This window comes from Triturus cristatus, chromosome 11 (genome assembly GCF_964204655.1).
Source record: "Triturus cristatus chromosome 11, aTriCri1.1, whole genome shotgun sequence".
Lineage (NCBI taxonomy): Eukaryota > Metazoa > Chordata > Amphibia > Caudata > Salamandridae > Triturus > Triturus cristatus.
Window position 1 is genome coordinate 403,651,572 of NC_140594.1, and position 25,438 is coordinate 403,677,009.

Genomic DNA, 25,438 nt, shown 5'->3' on the forward strand with positions numbered 1-25,438 from the left:
GCTATTTTGACAGGTCGAATTTGCAGTCACAACCTGCACAGCCAGGCCAGTGGTGGCAAGCCTTCATTGTCACTGTAGTAGATGACACAGTGGAAGCAGCAGTCCACTTGTGACATTTAACTTAGTCGCTGAGTACCCCATGGTACCATACTTATACTAGGTTAGGTTACATATGCCAATCAGGTGTATTCCAATGTTACATTATTCCCCAGAGCGGTGCCTCCTATACCTGAGCAGTTGCCAGGTGGGGCGAGGCACATACCCAGAACCATTCGGGTGAGTTACAATTCAAACATTTTTTCCACTTGAGGTGATGGATCTAGAGTTGTTTAGTACACTAAATGGTAACTTCGAGAAAACCGACATATCCAATGTTGTTGCGGTTTTTAACTATACTGTAACACCTTACCACTCTGTTTAATTGTTTGTATTGATTATTGCTGTTATTTCCACAGGTATTCACCTGTACCGAGAACAAGGTCCAGGTTGTATGTTTTTTGAGTTTTTGTATTCACTACACCGTAATTTTGCAGTAGCTTTCTGGTCCTGACGAAAGCTGGGATATAATTTATCCAAGAGCTGAAACATGTAGACCAGTCTTTTCCAACACAGTTATTTGTTTAAACTGTTATAGCACTGTTTTGTTTTAATTTGGTATCAAGGTAGCACCATAATAAACACATATTTGTACCTTGGTAACCAATTTTAATCACCACTTATCTACCACGTGCACTGCATACATCACTCCTTATCATTACCATTGTGGCTCCCTCGATTCAGAAAATATACCAACTGATACATTTGGGACACCCACTGAACCAATATCTACATCCATCTGGTAGAAGATGGTTCTTTGGTGAAGCTCCCAGGTTCCCAAATGATGAAGCGAGCCACTTGTTGTGGGTGATGGGAATCTTGCTCACGCATACACACATTTATTGACACATTGTGTACCTTGTTGACAGCAGTAACACCTTGATCAATACTTGCTGAGTGGTATGTTACAGTTAAAAAACTTTTCTTTGACTCACAGCTCTCTTTTTGTATACATGTGTTGAATTGGGGATTGTGAACTGTTTGAGTCCTTAAACTACATCCCTTGGACCCCCACTCTTTCTGAGATAATTTATTATAGTATTCCAATTTCATCACGTTCAAAGGAGTAGCACAAGTGCTTTATCAATGGTGAGCAGGAGTAAAGTGCACAGAGTTTTACAGCCAGCACAAAGAGGGTTCAGCAAAAAGGCAAATAAAATCCAGGGTGACACTGCAGAAAGGGCACATTTTCAACAACAGCACTTACACAAGAATATTTCTGCGGTACAGCAGTACCACAAGAACACAACCTTTTAACTTCCTGACAAAGCGTGCAAAGAAAATAAGGACCTATTTTGCATTGAATTGACGAGATCTATAAAGAATAAAAATAAAATATAACCTCTAAAGTAAAGGAAAAAACATTATAATCTAAGTGTGAATAAGCAATTCTCACTTACGACAAATTGAATTTATTAAATTAAACTAATGTGCACAAAAGTAAAACCATCCTGCCATCTGGTGGACAATAAACAATACAGGAATTCAATTAAATAAATTGAACCATTATAATTATCTTTGGCTGCAAGGACTGACTGCCTTATGCAAAACCAAATTAACTTGTTATAAATGCTAAAAATCTAAATTCACTTTGACTCGACCACACTACAGATTTTCTTATTCACCTTATTCAGTTAGAAAACCCAAATAACGCCATGTGCCACTTTCAGCATATTTGCTGGACATCAACGAATTCAGATCCCGAGGACCAGACCATTCAGGAGAGAGAAAATAATACAAAGCCCTTCTACATCAGGCTAAAATATATTTCAGTGATCCCCAACAACTTCAAGTTGAATAACACCAGCATGATCCAAAGGTTCCTACACAACTGTAGCAATGCAAATACTCAACACTCAGATGTTGCAGACACGCCCTACAAACAATCACCAATCTAAGATTTATTACCAAATCGCGGCTCAACCTAACCAGACATGGACATTCTTATCCCTCCTGACTATGACTTCATTAAAAAAGATAGAACTCGCACAGTTAAATGCAGCGTTGACACCATTTATCGGGATTTAGGAACTGCCAAACTTGCAAACACCTAGCTTTGACTCTTTTGAAGTTCTAAAACTTTTCTTACAATGCCTTAAAATCTCACTAAAGGAAACCTTATACATTCAAATCATTTACATGCCACTAAAATCCCACATTAAATCAATGGCAGAAAGAAACAAGTACATTTCTGTACAGCAAATAAACTCCCGAAATGACATCTTCATTAGTGACTTTAACGTCTGCTGTAGAATTGAAAAAGACAACCTCTTCAAATAATGTACTGCTGTTTGGGTTGCAATAACCTTAAACAACTATCCTCTTGATAAACCCATAACAAACGGAAAATTCTGGATCTAGTGATAACACAAACTCAGATCGCTGTGCAAACACGCCACCAAAGTCTGGGGCACCATTTCCACCCTGACCTCTGATGTGACCTTCATAACAGAGACCTGGCTAACCCCCCACATCAACCCCGGACATCGCCACTGCAACACCCAATATCTACAAGATGAAACACCTTGACCGCACCAACAGACATGAAGGTGACGTCGTACGCAAGCAAGAAATCTGCATGACCACTGATGATAAAACCATGCCATTCATGGAACACTTGAACTTCCAGCTCCATACCGATGACAAAACCACCTTTAATGGCACCCTCGCATACAGACCCCAGGACCACGAACCGACCTCAGCGACGCCTTCTCAGAATTCATCTCCCGGTGCGCCATCAAATTTGAACACTGTCTTCCTAGGAGACCTCAACATTCACCTTGACGACCCCACAGACACCAACTCCACTGACCTCCTGGAACGAATGGAGAAACAACAGCCTCACTCAGCTGGTCCCTGGCCCCACACACAGAGCTGGACATGATGGACCCCATCTTAACTTCCAGCAACAGAGTCAGATACAGGTACACCAAGGACTTCACCTGGACTGACCATTCCATCTTACACTTTACTATTGCCAGATTCCCCTGCACCACACCCAACTGCCACAGCGCCCCTTCCCACAGCTGGACCAAGGTCACGCAGCACCAGTGGACCGACTCTCTCAGCCTGACACCTCTGCCAACCTGCAGTGGTTAATTTGTAAAAATATAAGTGCCAGGGCTCTCGTCAGGAGGCAGTTTGCACCAGCCCATTTCTCCTGTTAGCGTTGCCTAAAAAAGAACCAACTACTAACCATGAAAGTGGGGAGAGGATGGGACGTAATGGCCAAAGCTGCTGACTTCGGAGCTGTGATTCTAAGCAAATCCCTTTATTCTCACTGTGCCTTCTTTAAATAAACATGTCCTTAACTGGTGCTTATGAAAAGCGCTGGTGTTGATGGTTAAGTGCCAGAGCTGAGCACAGGAAACCACTGACTCAAATTAAGCGCTGCCAACCTGAACCAGGCAATAGAGAACTTCTACATCTGGATCACCTGCGCCACCAACCGAGTCGCCCCCACCAAACCGGCCAGAACGCACGGACCCTCCAAACAAGCCAGCTGGTACTCCCCAGATCTCAGCGCGGTGAAACGCATATACAAACAACTGAAAAGAAAATGGCGCTCCTGCAGAAACAACAGGGATAGAGCCATTTATAAGTTTGTCCTCCACTACCAACACCTTCTGAAAGCCGCGAAAAAGAGGGCCATGACATACCACATTGAGGCAACCGCCAACTAGACCAAGGAACGTTTTGCCATCATCAGAGAGTTCACCTGCCCATTAGCCACAGAAAACTCCATCCCCTCCTCAAGGGAACTCTGCAACACTCTTGCATACCACTTACACAACAAGACAGCCACCATATACAGAAACTTTGATCTCCAAGCCACCAACCTCCTTAGCATCTCCACTCCCGCGGAGACTGCCGCCGGCCACCTGCTCACCAATGACACAGCTTAGCACAACAGACACCAAGGCCTTCATGAACTCCATCCACTCAGGAGCACCCACTGACCCATGCCCCCATCAACTCTTCAGCTTTGGAACTAGCAAGAATAGCCACCAGCTCCCCACCATCCTCAAGGACTCCATCAACACTGCCACCATTCCAGATGCCTGGAAACATGCAGAGCTCTGACCTCTCCTCAGGAAACCCTCAGCAGACCCCAACGTTCTACAGAACTACCGCCACCATCTCGCTGCTCTTGTTTCCCGCCAAAGTCCTAGAAAAAGCCATCAACCTCCAACTTACTGAACATCTGGAGAGAAACAACCCCCTAGACCCCTCCCAATCGGGGTTCAGAGCAAGCCATAGCACCGAGACGTCCCTGATCACTGTGACAGACGACATTGTACCCTACTCGATAGAGGAGAAGCAGCCGCCCTGATCCTTCTCAACCTCTCCACTGCTATTGACACTGTCTCCCACTACACACTGCATTGACTACACCAGATAAGAATCAAGGACAATGCTCTTAGATGGATGGCATCCTTCCTCATGGGCACATACTGAGGATCTGTCTCCCTCCCTTCACATCACAGCCCAAACATACCATCTGCGGCATCCTGCAAGGCTCATCCCTCAGTCTCATCCTATTCAACATCTACATGATGCCACTATCAGACATCGTCAGAACCTATGACATCAACATCATCTCCTATGCCAATGACACCCAGCTCATCCTTTTACCCTCAGTGGACCCCACCACAACAAAAACCAACCTTCACACCTGTATGAAGAACATCTCATCCTTAATGAACGACAACTGACTGAAGCTCAACACAGACAAAACCAAAGTGCTGATTTTCTGCAACCGCACCTCCCTCTGGAATGACTCCTGTTGGCTGTCAGAACTCAGATCCACCCCCTCTCCGAGGCACCACACACGCAACCTCTGCTTCATCCTAGACAGCAAACGCTCTATGAAACGACAGGTCAACGCTGTCTCCTCTCCCTGCTTCCACACACTACTCATGCTTCGCAAAATTTTCCAAAAGGCTACCTACCAGCACCTGGAAAACAATTACGTTGGCTATTATCCCCATATGTCTGAACTACGGCAATGCACTCCATGCAGGCACCATCAGGAACTCTTGAAATGACTCCAGAAGATCCAGAACGCAGCAGCCAGACTGATCCTCAACCTACCCAAAAGGACCCACATCAGCTAGCACCCAAGAGATCACCATTGGCTCCCGAAGCAGAAGAGATGAAATTTAAAGCTTCTGACCCACGCCTACAAAGTCCTCCACAACCAAGGATCCTCATACATGAACCACTGCCTAAACTTCCACCAACCACTAAGAAAACTCTGCTCCACCACCTCGCCCTCGCACAGACTGCTCGCATCCATCGCTGCTGCACCATTGGTCGATCCTTCTCCCACCTCGCTGCCAAATCCTGGAACACCCTTTCCCTCCACCTTCGAACAGCTCCTTCATTGGCAGACTTCAGGAAAAAAAATCAAGACTTGGCTTTTCGACTGAGACCCGCAGCACAGCACCTGGATACCCTTACGGGTGATAAGCCATGCTATAAAAGTACAGCATGATTGATTGATTCAACATTATCCGCCTTGATCCATTTCATGTAGACTGGTTGGACCACGTCATTATTCCATTAACAATAGAACCTCCATCTAACTAAGGAATACTTAATTGAAGAGATCTTATAAATGTATATACCAGGAGGCAATTTGGGCAGACATAAAGGATTCTTGCTTACATTTGACTGAATCCCAAGCTATAAATAATATGGCAAATCTTTTCAATCAAAAGATTTGAATGACTATTATAAACTAGCCCCACAGAAAAAGAGAAATGTTCACTCAAACAACTCTATTTCATGGTTCTGCCATGTGTTGAGTCAACTAATAGCAAAAATTATAAATCTAGAGGGGAAATGGATGAGGAATTAAGGAGAGGAGATAATCACAAACTAAAAACATGACGAAAAACTACAATATATTATCGCAACAGTATCTCCTACAAAAGAAATTCCAGAACTTCAAACAAACCACATTAATTGTAGACTTCTGCAAAATCAGATTATACTTCAGAAACATACAACAATTTTGCAAAACACTTCATAGATAAAGCAATTGCCATCAGGGAAAATCTACAAAGATACCTCGAATCTCTGAACCAATTCACCAGCCCACACCAAAGAGTACCTGGTCTCAGTCTCAATTTACACTCAAATCTCTATCTAGTCAAGGAAAAGTGATTAACAAAATGAAGTATGCATTCTGTGCTGGGCAACAGTTAGCAGTACTGTTTATTAAATCTGTTTGTAAGGTTTTTGATGAAATCTGTTGCCCAATTGTGCTTCACTCAAAAACGAAACCTCCCCTGATGCCTTTAAGTTAGGGTCTATCTCCCCTCTCTTAAAAAGAGCAGATGTAGACTCAGACTGCCTCTCAAACTATAGGCCAGGCCTTGCACAATAATGGTGTTTCAGATCCATTAAATGCATACATACCACAATACAACAAAAAAACCTGCTGCACAACCACCAATCTTTTTTTCACAAATTGTGTAGCACAGAAACTGGACAATCAAAATAGCAAATGGCATACACTGCTTGTTGATTCTACTCATCCTTCTAGGTCTAGCTGTGATTTTTAACACTCGACCACCAGCGATGAACTTTAACCCACAAAGATTGCATGGGTTAGTCTAGAACAGTTCTCCATTGGTTTGTAACATACGTAAAAAACGGAAAGCAATTGATGAAAATGAATAACCACATTTCTGTAATGCTACCTGTCCCATGTGGCATTCTGCAAGGATCTAGCCTGGCCTCCACACTTTTCAACCTTTATTTCAAACCATTCCGCAGAGACTTACCACCAGAAATGTACACTGACATGCTAACTGAACTATAACCCGAAAGTTGCATGCAAATTCTGAAATATGAAGTGAAATATCTTGGATTATGGATAGAATTAAATCTGTCAGTGAACCCCAGAATCGATTACACCACCAAACTGGCCTGATCAGCACTACTGTCCCTATAATGCCTCAAACCCATCCTCTCATATTAAAGATTTCAGATCAGTCCTACAAGCCATAGTTATCTCAAATATTCCCCTGAAGATGCCTTCCTCATATGAGCCTCAAAAATGGCTTTGACACTTCATAAGTCAACCACTGTTCAGCTGTTCTCGTAGCAACGGGCTTCAAGAAATTTGGGCCTGTCTTCCCTATCTTGAGGGACATTCAATGGCTACCTGTGGAGGGTAGGATACAATGTAAAACAGCATGCCTAACATTTTAAGCCTTGAACTTAGACCCACTATCCTAGCTTCACTCCTTATTACATATTTATGGATTCAAAGGAGAACTAGCAAAACACCCTTACATCCTGAAGGCAAGAAACTTAAATCGAACCATGTCACACAAAAATCCATTGCAGTTATGGCTCCATCTCTCTGGAACTCCATACCACAAGACTTCAGATGTTAATAAAAGCTGACCATTTTCAGGAAAAAAAATTTAAAACATTTCTTTTTAAGCAACACCTAAAAACATATTGTTAGTATCTGACCCTGATTATCTCTCGAGGTCCCTTTAACTCTTAAAATCCCCATCATGATATATTGTGTGGCAGAATAGCCTAGCTCGTTATGATGCTTGTGTTATATTGTAATCTGTAAATTGTACACTTGATCCTTCAGGTAAATTTGTTATCTGTAAATCACTCTTACACCCATTTGAGGAAGAGTAGTGCTTTAAAATTACCTAAATTAAATAAATAAACAAACAAATAAATGCAATATGACCTTTGGGTACTCTGTGTATTATTAAGACTATAGCCAACACAGCAAAACAAGAACAAGCATAATCTAAAAAGACTTTTCTTGAACATCTTCGCAGCACGTATTAGCCTAAGCTATTATCCAATATGCATTCAAGTAATAAGGATGGCATGTTGTGCTGAAAATACTGTTGTGCTTGTTTTTTATTAAGTAGAGAATTATGGTAAGAGCTTATATCTACTACACATTGTAAAGCCAAATTCTGTGACTTAGGGCCTGATTTAGAGCTTGGCATCTGGGTGACACGGTCACAAACATTCTGTCCACTGTATTGCAAGTGCCATTGGATATAGGGACCTTGTGATATGGCGGATGGGATATCAGCCTTGTTTGTGACCGAGTGTCCGCCAACCTTCCATTCAGGCCATTAGTAACCGGAGTGCATGAACTGGGCCCAGTAGTTGAGGACTATCGTCATAAGTGAGGGACCTTGAAGTAACTATGGATTCAGTCCTGTTGTTGACCCCTCGTGTCAATAAAATCACTAGGAACATCATTTGCACAATTAAAACATTGAATCTGATCTTAAGGTATCTTGGATTCCAACAAAAACTACAAGCTATCCTAACTCTTGTGATCTCCAAGAAGGACTTTGTCAACCTCCTATAACTAGGGGCTCTCTGATTCTTTATATTCAAAGTACACCAAATCCAGAATGCTCTGGCAAGACGTCTGCTACACACACAGCCCAAAGAACACACAATTCCATCTTTCAAGCCCTTCACTGGCTACCTATAGCTAGGCGATCAATGTTGGAGGCACTATGCATCCTTTACAGGCCTCTCATGGAATAGGACAATTATACTTACAGTTAAAGTTTAAACAATACTCAAAAAGGTTGACACAGCGTGAATCATTGTACCTCTTTACGAAAAGAAACAGGTAGGAGATGCCATGGTCTCAGCTAAAGCAGCAAAACTCAGGAACTCCTCGCCAAACAAAACATGAAGGGTCCACAAGAAACTAAGATGAGAGTTGAGAACCTAGACGTTTACCAGATAACTAGCAGAAGAGCCTGGAACTACAACTCACTGCACAGATATGCATGGCTCACAACAACCAATTACCTCTACCAGCTGATGACAATCCAGTGACAGAAGCAGGTAACCCACCATTACCAGAAACTCCTTGCCCTCCTCAGCTAATGAGTAAAAATTGGGCGTTTCAAACCATGCACTCATATTTGCTCATACACGTGGGCACATTCAAGAAGACCACTATAGCTAACCACTCAGTCCAAATTAGACTGTCTTGTAATTTCTAAAGGGATCTGCTACACTGCTGGCCCCCAGAAGACTCTTTACAGTCTACTCTTGCAGGTCGTGACTAGCAATATATTCTGAGTATTATATAGTTCCTTATTGTTGAGATCCTTTCATAACAATTACATAAAGAATGACTAAAATGCAGTCCATACCTCCATCTTTATGCAGCAACGTCCACCCCAGATGCATAAGATCTCAGAATGAACAACCTTCCACCAGAGTCTACTTATAAATTCAGATCCAGAATATCAATAAAACGGAAATACAATAATGGCACCTGCACAGCAAATATCATCACACAACTAATAATAAACTGGGCACCCATCTCTCACACCACTAACCACAGTGTCCCAAAACGATATATGAGCGCCTCTCTGGTCACGCATGCATGGCACAAATACGCTTCCACGTAGGCTCAAAACAAAGACGCGTCACTTCCAGCTGCACACCCCACAGAGTGGAGCATAATACCAGTGTGGGTAAGAGCTTCAGTAACTCACAGATATGCAGTATGCGATGTATTTATACTACAGTAAAATACAATATCATATCCCTGGCAGGAAGTAATGTCAGCAGTGGATCCTTAAGTTCTGAAAATCATTTGTGAAAATTGTCGTGGCATCAGGTGTCATGCAAGAGGACGCACGATGTTAGAGGGAGTTGTGTTTTAGGGGGCACGGGGCACCTTCACCGAATGTTCGAGGGAGCGATTTAGGGGGCAAGGGGCACCTTAACTTGAGGGGGGGTGCGCAGGAATGCTCACACTAAAATGAAGGAAACAAATATGTGAGCCATGGAAACTAAGCCAAAAGGTTTAACAGATTTATTTAGAAGGCGCAGCTTCAAGAAAAGGGCATTTACAATACAAAGTATAGTGACCTCGCATTCACAGAGAGTCATACTAAACAGAAGGCACTTTTATCTAATTCTCAATAGGACTCAGAAGGCATTGAAATCGTTTGAAGAGTGACACTTCAGAAAATGCACCATAGGATGTGCAGAGTAAAAACCTCAAAGACACAATTATAAATGTACTATGAAAAACATTTTTTAAATCAAGGAAAATGTTCTCAGAATGCAAAATACATTTGATCTAAAATGCTGAGAATACTGACATTTAAACCTAAAAGAAAACAGCCTTGCAATTGCAGTATAAACATTTAAATTTCAAACAGGAGAAAACGACAATTAATATAACATAGCAGATATGGCATTTTATATAGCAGAAAAGAATATATACTTGAAACAAAAAACAAGAGCTCTTGGGGAGCACCCACACCCGCCTGCCATCTACAACAGACAGGGGGAGGGTAGTCCGACAAGAAGTCTGTGAGGTGTCCTTTTATACCCTTTAAGACAGTGAGAAGTGCCTACAGCAACGTCATCTCACGCCAGTCCTTCCTACATCAATTACACCACGGGTCACACATTTATCAGAAATGTCGTGCTTCTCCTACTACATGCGGAACATGAACTAGATGAAAGGTTATGGTCTCAGGCTAAGCGCTCGTCTTAAGTTGGATAGGGCAAGCGGAGAAAATGTAATGTAAGGAATAAAATATATAGCAATGTCTTGGTTGCCACGTCCATCACCCTGGTCTGACGCTCTTGTGGTGGGAACTTCTCTATTCTCATAGCCAGATGTACCCAGGATGTGGTGGGCTATATTTTGATAGGATAGAGAGAGCCAGTGAACTTTGCGCCAGTGAACTGTGCGCACACGGGTAGGGTGGAGGCTCTATAGTTTGGAGAAGGAGGCCTTGCAGAGAGAAGCTGGCTGTGATTTTTAGTCAGACAGGCTTAGAGCCTGCTGTTCAGAAAAATGGGTGCAGAACTCTGGTCAATCTAACAAAGGCCTACAAATCAGGCAGGCAGGGCGTATGCCAGGGTTTCATACTTCAGGTGTGGGCAGAACGGGCCTGGGGTACTATATGATAAAAATAGACCCTGCCTCAACGTATAAATCAGCAGCAGGATATCTAGCAGATGTAGTACAATCCAGCCATCATTTGCTTTGCCTGGCTACTGGTCTGCAGAGCAAACCACCAGCTAAGTAGTCAGCACCAGTACTGGGAAGGCAGGCATTTACATTGAACGCCAGGTGAACTTGGTGTCCTCACAATCATTAACAATACAGAAAGTAACATCAGTAAAATGATGAAAACAACAGAACATTAAAACAGAATATCACCAAAACCACATAAAAGGAGACTTATAGCTTACAAATGTATTGGAAGAACATCCTAAAGGTCCCACAGCAGCTCCTTCAATCAGTTTGAAGGGTCTGTAGGAGTTCTCTACTGTGGTGAGAGTGCTTCTTGACTCTGCTACAGCTCCCAGGAGCTGCTCTGTTTTGTTTTCAGTTCTTGTTCGGTCCCTTTTGACCCGATGCGACATTCAGATTGCTGTGAGTGAGAACTTAATCCAAACTCCATGTGTGTGTGTCTTACAAGCGCTCACGTGAGGTCCTTGCAAATGTGGATTTTGCACAGTGGTGTTTAGGAAGCTGTTGTGACCACAGTGATGGTTTTTGGGAGTGGGTAGTGAAACCTGGTAAGTTGTGAGTATGTATCTCCTTATGTCCATCTTTTGTGATCCCATTGCAGGCCCCGATCCCTCTGGCTGAAGGTGTGGCGGGTGGTCCTGTGCAATGCAGTGTGTGCGGTGCTCACATGAGTCCTTTCATGCGGTTTGTTGAGGCAGGTCAGCGGTTCTGCTGTGCATTCTGCTCCTCGCTTTCAGAAGGTGAGTTGATACTCTGCACTTTTGCCAATGTTTGATGTGCACTGCATCCAGTCCACCCACTTTCTACACAGCAAATGCAGATATCTGTGCACCTTTATTGCAAGGGTGTCAGGACAACACTAGCCCACCTATAAGTTCCCTCCATGTCATAGTGAAAGGAATCTAGAGCCGATCTGTAACTGTCCTGGATGATACTATAGAAGGAACCAAGGAAACAACTCACCTATAACTCCACTGCCTGATACTATAGAAGGAAATTAGCCCCAACTCACATGTAACTCCACTGCCTGATACTATTGAAAGAAACTAAGGCCCTACTCAACTGTACGTCCACAGCCTGATACTATAGAAGGACACTAGGCTCCAACTGGCCTTTTGCCCCAAGCCTGATCCTCACAGCCTATCCCTCTTCGTTTGTCCCTTCTTTTCATCCCCTCTTGACATGTCTCAGCGCAAACGCTAGCCCATTTCTGACAGGCATAGTCACTTTTTTGTGTATTGTATTCCCCACCTGAATATCTGACTTCATCTTGTTTCAGTCCCATGGCAGTACTTCCTCCCCACAGACCGAGAGGGCAGGCGGAGTGACCATCAGAGGCGGCCAGAGCTTTGCAGGGGCTCTTATGAATTCCTGCTGCCAGCATCCCAGGACACGGTGAGTGATCATGGCTTGTAGTTTACATGTCTAATGCAGGTGGCCAGACGTACTTCTGACGCCCAGTACCACTTTTCTCCCGCTCAGAAAGACAGCTGTATGGTCAGAATAAGACAACACCACTAGACAGGCAGGTAACTGTACATGTATGCTCACCACATACAGAAAGACATGTTATGTTATGGGAATTATCACACTGTAAACAACACTGTTATGTGCCCAAACTGAAATGTGCAATATGTAAAATAATTCAAATATTAGTTAATCATAGCTAAAGGAATTCTTCATGGAGACTGCAAATTATAATTCAATTCTATTGACCTGAGCATTAGCACGTAATGTCAGAAACCCTGCCCAGTGATTGGTCAGACATAAGGTCCAATGATCTCCAAGATCAAAAACATTCTGCTTAGAAAAGATTAACAGGGTACAGTGAGGATACTCTGTCTGACCACAGGGCTGTGTGTGAAAGGGGAGGTGTGCCTGGGTCTCTAGCGCTGCACCGTATATGTGACTATCTGTTCACATCACCACAAGAGAAATAACAGATAGAAAATCTGCATTTAACAGACAACAAAATGAACAGGCAACCTACATAAACTGTCATATGTGTTTTTCTTTAGCAACACAAGTATGACACGTCATTGGATTGTGTTGTATCATAAAGGTACACGGTCCCCCTTACAGGTCTTGCAAACCTGTCTTTTGTGCCAGAAATGCTGGTGAGAAGAGGGCATGGTTGTTTGCCCTGTGCCCCTGGTATCTGCACTGCACCCCCTCACTGGAGGAGTACAGCTGCTCCGCGGTGTAGCCAGCGAGGTCATCTGTGGGAGGATATTGAGCCCGAAAGGCATGTTCTGACCACACTTGTTTAGATGAGTGCTAGGGCAGCTCATTGACCCTATTGAGAGCTGTTCCTCAAATATTGATGCCTCTGCCTTCTCAGATGTCAGAGCCTCTAGGGAAGTTAAGAACCCCTTCTTCATCTTCAGCTGAGCGTCCACAGTTAAACAAATGTCTTAGGGATAGTGGAAATTTCTCACTCGGTAACCAGAAGTGAGGTAAAAGACAATGCAGGGAGAGTGCCACCAGTCAACTGACTAACAGCCCAGATCAAATCAGTGTATTCCGTGGAATGAAGAATGTTCTCACATGTTTCTGCACGGCCCTTAACAAGATGTAACATTTTCCTCCCTAAAGCAATCAAATAAAAAACAACAGAACAACACAAACATGATGGCCAAATAACTGCATTCTCAAAATGAACAGATAACTGGCTAAATAATCATTAAGTGAAAATATTAATACAATATTACTATAACATAGAATGCACTAGAGCAATGTGACCCTATATGCAATGGTGTTGGTACACTTCATAATCGTTGACCCACTCAGGCTTTTGCTTGAACTTTCTTTGATGGATCCCAGAGATCCTGGTAGTCTATTCTCTTGTTTCATAGTAAATTTAATTCTTACCATACCAGTGATGCATGCCAGCACCTTCACCACTGTTGGAGCTTGGGCCCAGTCTAACATTATCTTCAGAGGGGCGACCTTTCTAGCAGCACTAGAGGTAAAGGGAGAAAACTATTACTTGTTAACATCTCAATATAGTAAAAACCTTGTGGCCACATAATAATCCACATGACAACTTAATTTAGGTTTAGTAGGGATTAATTATAAATTTAGAAATAAATAAATGTAGACCAATCTCAACATAATCATATAAAAGTACAGTAAGACCAAATCTCCTGAAGAGATGTACCCTATATAATACAAAGGAGACAACTAACAATGACTATGATGCAGATGATCAGGAAAAAGAATTGAGTATTATTTTTCATCTAATGATTCTCCAAAGTAAGCATGAGCAAGCTATCTCTCTCTACACCACCTTAAAAGGGGCAACCCTAAGCTAAGAAGTATTTGATGAGGGTGAAATTAGAAAGGTGTCAGCTGTCGGAGTCTTCAGTAGAAGGGACTCCAACTATGGGTCAAGTAGCATAAAGCCACACAAGCAGAAACATAGGTCTGCTCCCTGTGAAAACCCTAAGATGATTCTCCTGTCCCTCACTTAGTTTAGCATAAAACATCAATTGCAGTCAGAGTAGACAATCCCATGTGATCTTTGCTAGTGAATTTCCATAGCTCAAGTAGAATTGGATACTTTCACCCCCTTTCCCACATCAATAAGTTGCAACTTTGCTCATCCTTGGTCATTCCTCTCCTCACCCATGAGAACTCGCCTCTTTGCTCGTCACCGTACTTATCCTTGCTAACTTCGCAGGGGCGTAACACAGGCCCCCGCAGCCCCTGCCGTGCGGCGGGGCCCCGAGCTGCAGGGTGCCACCTCTGCACAGTACTCAAGCCTTAGAGCTCTGGATTAAAAAGGCCCCCTCAGCTTTTGTTACGCCACTGTAACTTCGTCTTCTCATACCTTGCTATCTCAAGAAAATAAAACCCTCCTATGCTAACTAATGAGGCTTTCTCTCTTCATGTCTGCAGTGGAAACAAAATAGAAGTACACACATTCTATATTGAAGGTAAAATACAAATTACATGTTAAACTCTAAACGTGAGCATGAACCAAACTTTTTCTCGAGGCCCACTCCAGACAACTTTAGTAGTGCACAGGGTTGCAGAATATGTGCCAATTTTTACACACACAATAAATGCTGCTCATTAATACATGTATAAATTGTAAGAATTACGAAGATGTAATTCTAAATGCACCTGCATGAAATGAATTCTTGTTACACATATAAATGCTTATACATTAATTTACACATCTTCAATTTTAATAGCCGCACAATGGAACACATTTATGTTAACTTATCCTATCACATTAACATGTAAGTATCACATAAATCCTTATTAATCACGTTCTATACACAAGTATGACATGTGGAATACTTTAAATATGCAAAACTCCACTCCCTTTAGTAACGTTAATTCACCGAATATATTTCAGTGCTAACTACACATGAATATGACGCACTCCTACAATATCTCAGGTGGGATCTAGATTACACTTCTGCAATCCCCCCTCTGATGGTGAATCAAGCCATCACAGAACCTTATCTTATCTTTTGAACTTATTAGATAACCAATTTAAACCTTTTTGTGGCAATTGCTGTTCTCTTTAACTCCTCCAAATTCTTCATCTTATTATATTATTTGTTCTATTTCCTTTCTAATTTCAAGTCCTCTCTTTTCTGTGATATTCTTTTCTGCTCCTTGTATCTCTGGTAGAGCTTCACACCCACAATCAGGATTGCTGCACAAAGCACTATAATCAACAGCGGTCTCAAAATAGAAACCACTGTACCTCTTCCCAAATCTGCGATCTACCTACAGCACTAAATCCAAGTCCAACTGAATCCTAAACACTTTCTGCTGCCAGTCCACTCACTTCATTGTGTTAGTCAGTAATATTCTTTATGAACTTTTGCAAGTTTTTACTTTTGTCTGGGATATAAGTACAGCATTGTTGTACTTATAGCATCCAGCAGACTCCGCCTTCCTTTGCGAACAGAATGTCTAATCATGCAAGATGGTTCTGTAAAACCATAGCCCTAATAGCAACCATCTCAGTCTTCACAAGCAACAGAGATCCAGCTGTATTAGTAGACAACTTATCAACTACAGTGGAAAGTTCTCTAATCTTGATGTCATTCAATATCACTCCTACTCCTGGAATTATTGCTCCAAAAATATATCCCACTATTTCTCCAGCTGTAGCACCTTGTTTGGAGTTAGTTTTCTCCTCCCACACAGGATGATCAAAATTCGACATATGATGAATCTTTGGAAACACCACTCGTTCGGCAATTTGAAATAAGCATTCTTCCCACAAATAAAATAAACTCCAGGAATCACAAGGTCTGTTCCATCCAGAAATAACTTCCATGATTCACGAACCTTAAAATTATGATCACATTCACTCTGCCCCACAGGTATAGTATCGTATTTATTTCTGTCATTGTGTATGCACAATTTCTCTTGGTGTTGCCAATCTTATGTCAGTGCTTCAGTGTTCTCTTCAGCTTGATGATCTACCTCTTCCTGCGACCAACTTGTAACACCAACCCCTTTAGCTGCATTAATTTTCACTGCACTATATCTTTTTTCTGCCTACTCTAAGAGCTTCTTTTCAATGTCACAGTCGCGGCCGGCATGACTCGAAGGTGTGGGGGCAGGGGGTTGTGCGGGGAGGGGGGTCGCATGGGGGGTTTAATTTAATAATAATAAAAAATATTAAACTTACCTTCCCGCCAGCCGGGTCCTGTGTTGTCCCTGCTTCTGTTCCTGCTCTACTGCCTCTGGCAGGAAGCAGGCTCCCACCCCTAAGCCAATCACAACGCTGCAAGCAGTGTTGTGATTGATCGGGACGCCGCTCAGCCAGGGGCTAATGGCCCGACCTTGTACTCTATGTAGACTACATTGCAGCCTGCATTGGAGAAGGCCAGAGTGCGCATGACTGGTTTGGTCAGCCCCAAAGAGCTGACCAAACCAGTCATGCACAGTCAGGAGTGGGCACACCACTTCTCCCCTGCCCAGCCCTGCTCGCAGAGCAGCCCCGTCCACCCTCCCGTCCGCAACAAAACCCTTCTGCTTCCTCGCAGTGCGAGAAGCAGAAACATAAAATGGCAGTTATCACCATTTTATGTTTCTGCTTCTCGCACTGCGGAAAGCAGTGAGGCGACGTGAGAAAGGGAGATCTTAGATCAAAACCCCAAGGGTGTGGTCACTGGCCCTCAAGAGTGAGAAATACCCTCCGTGGGTGATCGCAGGCACCAACTCGACAGTTACTGAAATGAGGAACAAAGTAGTGAGCTGACGCAGTGGCATTTATTTTGGAGTGGCGTAGTTTATTTAACTAACACAAGCATGCTACATATATGAAACAATGTTCACGTTGTCTTAGACTAAAACATCAGCAAAAACCTGGCTTCACTCTGCCAGGGAAAAGCATTTGAGCATCATAGCACACACTTTTATGCAATATACTGGCTAAGGATGAATGATAAGATGGATCAGTTAGAGAGAGAGAGAGAGACGCTTAATGATTAATGACACGATGTATTTAAACCCTAGGAAGGTTTAGATGTTCATGTAATGCATTATTTTTGCAGATAATCATTTGAAATACAGCTATGTCTGTGAATAAAGATCTAGGTGGCTAAAACATTTCATGGTGACTACATTTGCTACGGCTAAGACCTTGAAAACATGTTTAAGACAACTTAAATGGAAGCAAAAGCTATTCTAGGAAAGCATAGTGCCCAGAGGCAACCTCAATTTAAGACAACTAATCCTTAAAACTTAATTATTAGACGCTGAAATGCAAGGGAATGGGTGTGGATCAAAAATGCAGAGCTAAGGAGGATATCTTTAAGAGATAAAGGAAAATCCCCAAAGAGGGGGATGTTCTACCTGAAATAGGCTGTAAAGTCCCAAATCAGATAGGCAGCCGGCTGGAGAACAGGCCTGTGGACAGCACAGAAAAGTTCTACCTTCCAACTGTCGTGTTGGATCTTAAATATCTTGATATGGGGAACCAGGGGTGGACCTGACGTATTTTCTGACGCCTTTGCCAACAGGTGGCTTGACCGCATGTGTTCCAAGATACAGGAAAGGGTCAACCGCATGTGTTCCAAGGCCGTGGGTGGGGTAAGGCGGCCGGGTGGCACAACGGTTGATAGGTCATGCCTGACCGCAACGTATAAACAAAGGAAATGTTGTGATCACGTACATTTCTTACATTTCTTACAGTATGCATGTGACCAACCCCCACAAGGCAGGTGCAGCTTTTCATCAGACATTGCGGTTTATCTTGAGCAAGCTAACTTCCAAAAATAGGGTTTCAGTGATGATAAACAATGTCAACTTGTACCAGCTGAGTTTCTGTCTACGTGGGGGTGTGCAATGGCCTTGTAACGGTGGAAAGTTACTGTGTTTTTCTAGTGGCTTGGGCTTCCTCGTGTTTTCTGGTGCGACTGAAATGCAACTCTGGAAACCCTAGGCCTAGTAACTTCTGAATGTTACATACTGATATCATGGGGTGGTGGCCTTTGGGCCTTGGGCCTCCTATTTGGGCTTATGTACGTTGGGTTCTACAGGTGCTATGGACTTCTATGTCTCTTACTATGCTCAGTGGGAATATGGTAACTTAGCATGCTAGCAGGTTTTGTCAAAGAGCAGAAGCCTGACATCAACACTTTATTCTGTCAGGGGAGGTTAGGGAATGGTATTTAAGTTATTAAATGGTGGCTCGAGACCCTCCATCATCTCCCTCCTCTTGTTCATTCAACATGAACACCTGCCTAAGTGAATATCTGCTGGCAAGTGGTGGTCTCTCGGCTATCGGTGAAATCCATGGGGTGTCGTTGACATAGCATTCAATGTTATCGGGGAGTTGTCCTAGCTGCCTGGCCGCTCCTTCATCAGTCTCGGTACTCCACTGCGTATAGCCTGGGGCTGGTTCCCTGATCAGACACTCATATCGAACAGCAGCAGGGGTATTATTGTATGTATTTCTGGCTGGTGGGAGCGGAGGTGCCGTAGGCACACCATGGCGTGAGGCAATGAGGGGTAACTCTATCATTGGTACCTGTACTCCAGACCCATCCCCGGGAGGCCTATCCATATCTTCATATTTTGGTGCCTGGTAAATCCCTGTGCTAGCGTAATTTATCCCTACAGCCTTTGTGCTCAATTTCCTAATACAATGACTCCCTATCTGAAAGGCGCAACACAGAACCAACATAATTGCAACTATAGGTATCACTAGTTTCAGTATTGCTGTTAGCCAGGATGGCATCCAGTCAAAGTCAAACCAGTTCACTGGGATAATGTCCGCAGGGGCACCTCCTTCGTCGATCATCTTCTTTCCCAAGTTTGACAACTCCTCAATGGCCCTTGCAATTGATCCGTTGTCCTCGTCGTTTCCTGGTATGAACGTGCAGCATGACTTCCCTATTTTGTGGCACAGACCACCCTCCTTGGCGGTCAGCATGTCCAGGTAGTAGCGGTGCTCCAAGACCATCTGTCTGAGGGGACGTAGCTCTTCCCTAATTGCATTGAGCCCATCCCTAGTACTGTTGATGGCCTTCATGACCTCATACCGGGTGACTTCCAGCCAGCGGGCATTCGCCTTTGTTTGAAATAAGGGAAATGCTCCTCCAAAGAATAGTTGGGCGTCGTTGAAGAGGCGGAATTCTTGGGGAATGTTACGATGTGTCTCTGTTGCGAAATATTCAGCTGATCTCCTGTGGCGGTGCAGGAATGTAACATCCCCTGTCATTGGATGTGACAGTATGTGGGAGACGTTCGATGCTGGTACCACCAGATGTATCTCGTGCAGAGTTACCAATGAACACAGTCCGAGCCATTGAGGAGGAAGTTGAAAGTACAGGTGTTCACCGCAGGCCCAATAGTAGTCCATCAGGGTGGAGGTGCCGTACTGCATATCGAAATTGAATATTGTAGAGTTACAGTCTGTGTTACGCCCAACAGAGACGGAGCCATTGCCTATGAAGCAAAGAGAAGGATTTTTAAGTTTAAATGCCTTTTTATGTTTGTACAGTCCGTCCCCACCCCAGGTGTATCTGCTCCCTGCCTCCTTCCAAATTTGTGCACAGTCATCTTCTACATCCCAATCAATATTTTCCTCCCACTCTGTTTCGCCCGACCATGGGGGGCCCAGGGATGCTGCTTTACAGTATATGTTGGTAGGATCCTCCCACTTATGGTTGTAATATACTCGGGCTAGTACTGCCAGGAGCGTTCTGTTCTGGCATGGACAGTCTGGGCCAGGGAAATTCCCCGGGTGGGAGTGGTGATGGAGGTGTGGTAGTGTGTCACAGTCCGCATAGGGTGTCGAAATTGACATGTAGCGTGCTTGCCTATACAGCTCTGCTCGCCGACCCATATTGGGTCTATTTCTCTTGATCTTTGCTTGTATCATCCGCTCTATGTCCCCTTTGTCAGAAGTGACCTTAAATATCACATTGTTGTTGTCCCATTCCGATATGTTTACAATTCCAACCCATATTTCAGCCCCTCCTACTAGCTGCACTAACCCCTCAATGCGGCAAAGGAAAAGGTGTAGCAAGCACATCACTGTTTGTGGTGGAACCTCTTTAGGGAAAACTAGTCTGTCTGCACCAACTGCGTGGGGGACATATGAACACACATAGCAGGACTCGTTTGACATTCTTTTCCCTATAGCTGTCATGTCCCGGTACCATGAATTTTCTTCCAGGGAGGAGTGGACTGAATGTTCTCTTATGGATTGGGGTAGGCTGAGCATAGGCCCGAGGCCTTCCTGTATCGTCACGAGGTGTTGGAACGTTTTAAATGGCATTCCCTTAGGCTTGTGTCTCGGGTCGATAGGGAGACCATGGATGACCCGGTGTTTTGTGGCTCTCCCTATATATGGGGAGATGGGGGCGAATCTGCGGGCTCTGTGACGGCGTGACGGGTGTCCATGGGCTACTCGTTTTTCCGTCAGATTGGCAGTCTTATCCCCAGTGTTCCCTTTGTCGTCTTGTACTACCATTGGGGGCTCGGGAGGTGAAGTGGTGTGTACGTTACTGGCTCTAGAGGCTGGGAGTTCAGGGCCTGTCGTGTGGTGTGGGGCTGTGTCTTTGTTTCTGGAGAATCCTATGCTATGTGTCGTGATATCTGTGTTCTGTGTGACCGCTGGTGCAGTTGCTGGTGTTGTAGGTAACATGGCATCAGTGGGTGCTCCTGTACCACTATTGCTCACAGCATGATAGCTCCTTACAGCAAGGAAAAAGATATACCAATTAAATGTAGCTAGCGCCACTCCAATGATAATACAAAACAGTACAATAGACAGTATACATATCTTTGCTTCGCGGCCACTGTATTCGTGGATCAGCACGTGAGTGTCCTCATCCTCTTCCTCCACAGTGGAGGGACAGCCGCTATCTTCGTTCAGGGGGACGCTGGCCATTTCTATTTCCTCAGTTAGTCCATTGTCTATTGTGGCGGCGGGGCAGGGTCGAGCCGGACGTCTTTCCTGTGGATCCATGCCTTGCGCTCCGCTATCCGGACAGCCGTTGGGGATGAATCTATTACTCTGAAAGGTCCTTCAAATTTGGGATCCTTCCAGCGCCGGACGTGCTTCCGGATAAAGATCAAAGTTCCAGGACGTATTGGTGGGAGCTCCGGATCGGTGGGGCCCTTCTCCTTCCTCTTGGATACCTGTACAGAAAGGAACTGCGCTGCGCGGGTTAGTGAGCACAAGAATTCGTAAAGCTCAGCTTTAACAATCTCAGAAGATGACTCGCTATCCGTTTTGGGCCTTGTGGGAGGGACAGCTACATTGATGGATCGTCCGGTGACAAGTTGGTGGGGCGTGAGGTGGTGATCCGAACTTGGGGAGTTTCTTAGTGAGAAGAGGGCAAGTGGGAGGCAGTAGAGCCACTTTTTACCGATGGTGGCGCTGATTTTGCTTATTTTGTTCTTGAGTAGGCCGTTAAGGCGCTCACAAATGCCGTTGCTTTGGGGGTGGTAAGCAGATGTCAGTTTGTGTCTGATGCCTAGCATCGTGGTCAGGGAGGAGAAGATGGCATTTGAAAAATGACTTCCGTTATCTGTTCGGATGGCCTCAGGGATCCCGAAGCGGGAGATAACATCACGGAGCAGGAATGTGGCTGCTGCTTTGGCATCGCAGTGGACGCATGGTCCAGCTTCGATCCAGCGTGAGAAAGGGCAAACTACAACAATGAGATATCGATAGTTTTGACATCGATCAATCATATCGACATAGTCGATATGGAGCTCTTTGAAGGGGCCAGAGGGTTTGGGGATGGTGGAAGTGACTGTTTTGAGAGTCGGATTTGGTGAGTATTGTTGGCAGATGAGACATTTATTGACGAAGAGTTGTATTAATTCGTAGGCGTTGGGAATGAACCAGTCTGCCTGCAATGTAGTGGACATGTTATCTCGGGAGACGTGAGCAGGAAGGTGGAGTTGGTCTAGCGCCACCTGCAGTAAGGCTAGCGGCATAACGGGCTTTCCTGACATCGTTTGTCTGTAAATGAAATCTGCAGGGTCCTGCTGTACTCCCCTCTTTTTCCATAACTCTTTCTCTTGATGTGGTGCACTTTCCTGTATTTCCCTGAGGTGCAGTTGTGCGATCTTGTCGTATTGCTGTGTGTTGTCCATAGGACAGGCAACGGTCGAGTCCGGTGTCTCGTTAGTCGTGCCTGTGTGTAGCTGTGAATCTAAACTGTCTTGGTGTGTGTCTGTCTGCTGTATCGGGGCTTGGAAGTCATCATGCGTGGAGACCTGGTCAGCCGGTGGCAGTGCTTGGGCAAGGAGGATAGGTGTGTTATGAGTGTGTGTCCACATTACAGGTGGGGGGCCTCTGGCGGCCGCTTTGGCTGCCCAATCTGCCAGAGCATTCCCTCTGGAGACAAAGTCCTGTCCATTGGTGTGTGCAGCACACTTGACAACAGCTACCTCAGCTGGAAGTGTCAGAGCTTCAATCAATTCTTCCAACAATTGCTTGTGACATACCGGTGTTCCGTCTGATTTGAGAAATCCGCGCCTTTTCCAGCGCAGTATGCTTGAATGTGTTGTAGTTGTGACGTATGCAGAGTCCGAGTATACTGTGATGCGGTCGTCGGCCCCATGTTGTAACGCTGCAATTAATGCCGCCAACTCGGCAGCTTGGGCTGAGTAATGTGGAGGCAATGTTAATTGCTGTATAATGTCTAGGGAGTCGGAGGACTCGTGCTGCTGGGCCCGAACTACTGCTGCTCCGGTGTACCTGATCCCTGTCTCTTGGTCGATGGTAGAGGACCCATCAACGTAATACACAGTGCTGTCTGGTAGTGGGTCCTCTTTTGCTGCTCCTGACTCATCTGGAGAGTACGTGGCGCAGTCATGAGTGTCATCGTCTGAGGCTGCAATGGGATGGGCAAAAAATGTAGCAGGGTTCACCGTGTGACATTTGACGACTTTCAGGGAGGGTAATGATAATATTACTTCATATCCTGACACTCTTTGTGTGGTTAACGTTGTCTTGGCTTTTTGAATTATGGCGAAGACGGCGTGTTCAGTGTATAGTGTCAGGGGGGATCCCATGACTATGGGGGTGCTCTTTTCTACAGCAAAGGCGGCGGCAGCAAGAGCCTGCTCACAGGGGTAATGACCCTTCATGACAGAGTCCAGCATGCCACTAAAGTACGCAATGGGTTTGTGACCCATAGGGTACTTCTGGGCCAGCACAGATGTCATGACCTGACCATTGCAGTGGGTGAACAGGTAGAATTCTTTAGTGTAGTCAGGTGAACCCAACACTGGTGCATTCGTTATTTCATCTTTTAGCTGTTTGAAAGAGGCTGTCATGTCTGGGGACCAGTTTATCTTGTTGCGTCTGTCTTTAGCTGCTTTAACAGCTTTCAGCAAAGGGGCTGTTATTGTTGTGAAGTCAAAGACCCATTGCCGGACATAGTTGACCAGTCCAAGGAATTTCTGCATGTCTTTTACAGTTTGGGGTTCTGGCGTTCTATTTATGGCATCAACTCTATCTGGCGTGACTCGTCTCCCTGAGGCTGACAGTATTTGGCCTAGATAGTGTACTTCTGTTTGGCAGTACTGGAGTTTGTTCCTATCCACTTTGTAACCTCTGTCGGCTAAGGTGTGGAGCAGAGCGATGGTGTCTACTCTACACTGCTGTTCCGTGGTGCTGCAGAGCAAAATGTCGTCAACATACTGCAACAAGGTGCTGCCGCATTGGAAGTTGGATAGGTCTTCTCTGACAGCCCTGTTGAAGACGCTAGGGGATTCGCAGTATCCCTGAGCTAGACGGGTGTATGTCATCTGGACCCCTTTGAACGAGAATGCCAATAGGTACTGGCTGTCTGGGTGAAGGGGGACGCTAAAAAACGCATTTTTCAGGTCTATTACGGAGAAATATTTCGCGTTCGGGGGAATGTTTGTCAGGATGACGGAAGGGTCTGGGACAATGGGGAACTCGGGTATCACTATGTTGTTTACGGGACGGAGGTCATGTACGAGACGCCATTGGTTGGTCTTACCCTTCCGCACCGGAAAAAGACAGGTGTTGCAACAGGAAACGCATGGGTATATTACCCCTTGGTCAAGCAGGGCCTGTATTGTGGGAGCTATGCCTTCTTCTGCTTCCTTTGACAATGGGTACTGTTTTATTCGTGGTAATATTGCTCCGACTTTTAAAGTTATCTTAAATGGAGCGGCAGAACGAATGAGACCTACATCATTGGGGCCGGTAGTCCACAGGTGTGACGGAATTTGAGCTAAGTCTTCCTCGCGCACTGAATCAATTTTTGGAGGGGCAGTGGGTGTTCTTTTCTCTACTGTCACTGAGAGGGGCACCTCATACTGGTACAGAATCTCTGTCATGGGGCACTGATCGGGATCGCTAAAGAGCTGGTCGTCTGAAATGTCTCTCACCTGGTGTCCGGGCTCAATGAATATCACACAGGCCCAGGAACGCATATAGTCGTCACCTGCTATGAACGCCCCATATGTCGGTGTAATATGGAGGGCAAGTAGGCCTAAAATCATGCTTGTGTCTGATATCTGGGCGTTCCTGGATTGTGGGCGGAAGAGGAACTCCTTTGGGAGCTGAACTGTGCGGTCATGCAGCTCTGGGGTGTTGGCCACAACAATATGTACTGCAGTGGAAAATGCTTGCTCGTCTACAGGGCGAGCTCGTATGTGGGCTGCCAAGGAGGAATCAACGGCGAGTGCCATCATCCTTGCCAAGGGGGTGCCTGGTATCGAGCAAATCATAGTTCCATTGTCATGGAAGTGTATGGACATGTTTAATTTTGTCATGAGGTCGCGCCCCAGAAGGTTCACTGGAGAGCGGGGGGAATAAAGCAGTGG

At 44.7% G+C, this 25,438-nt stretch overlaps 1 protein-coding gene across 3 annotated transcripts in view; it reads left to right on the forward strand.

The window, feature by feature from the left end:
* The window catches only part of LOC146784312 (protein transport protein Sec24C-like), a 255,414-nt gene that overhangs the window by 60,201 nt on the left and 169,775 nt on the right, over positions 1-25,438 (forward strand). For all 3 annotated transcript variants that reach the window (XM_085635822.1, XM_085635823.1, XM_085635824.1), the window contains 2 exons: positions 11,733-11,871; positions 12,411-12,526. In XM_085635822.1, the coding sequence (XP_085491948.1) occupies positions 11,733-11,871; positions 12,411-12,526 (255 nt within the window). The remainder of the gene's footprint in view (positions 1-11,732; positions 11,872-12,410; positions 12,527-25,438) is intronic.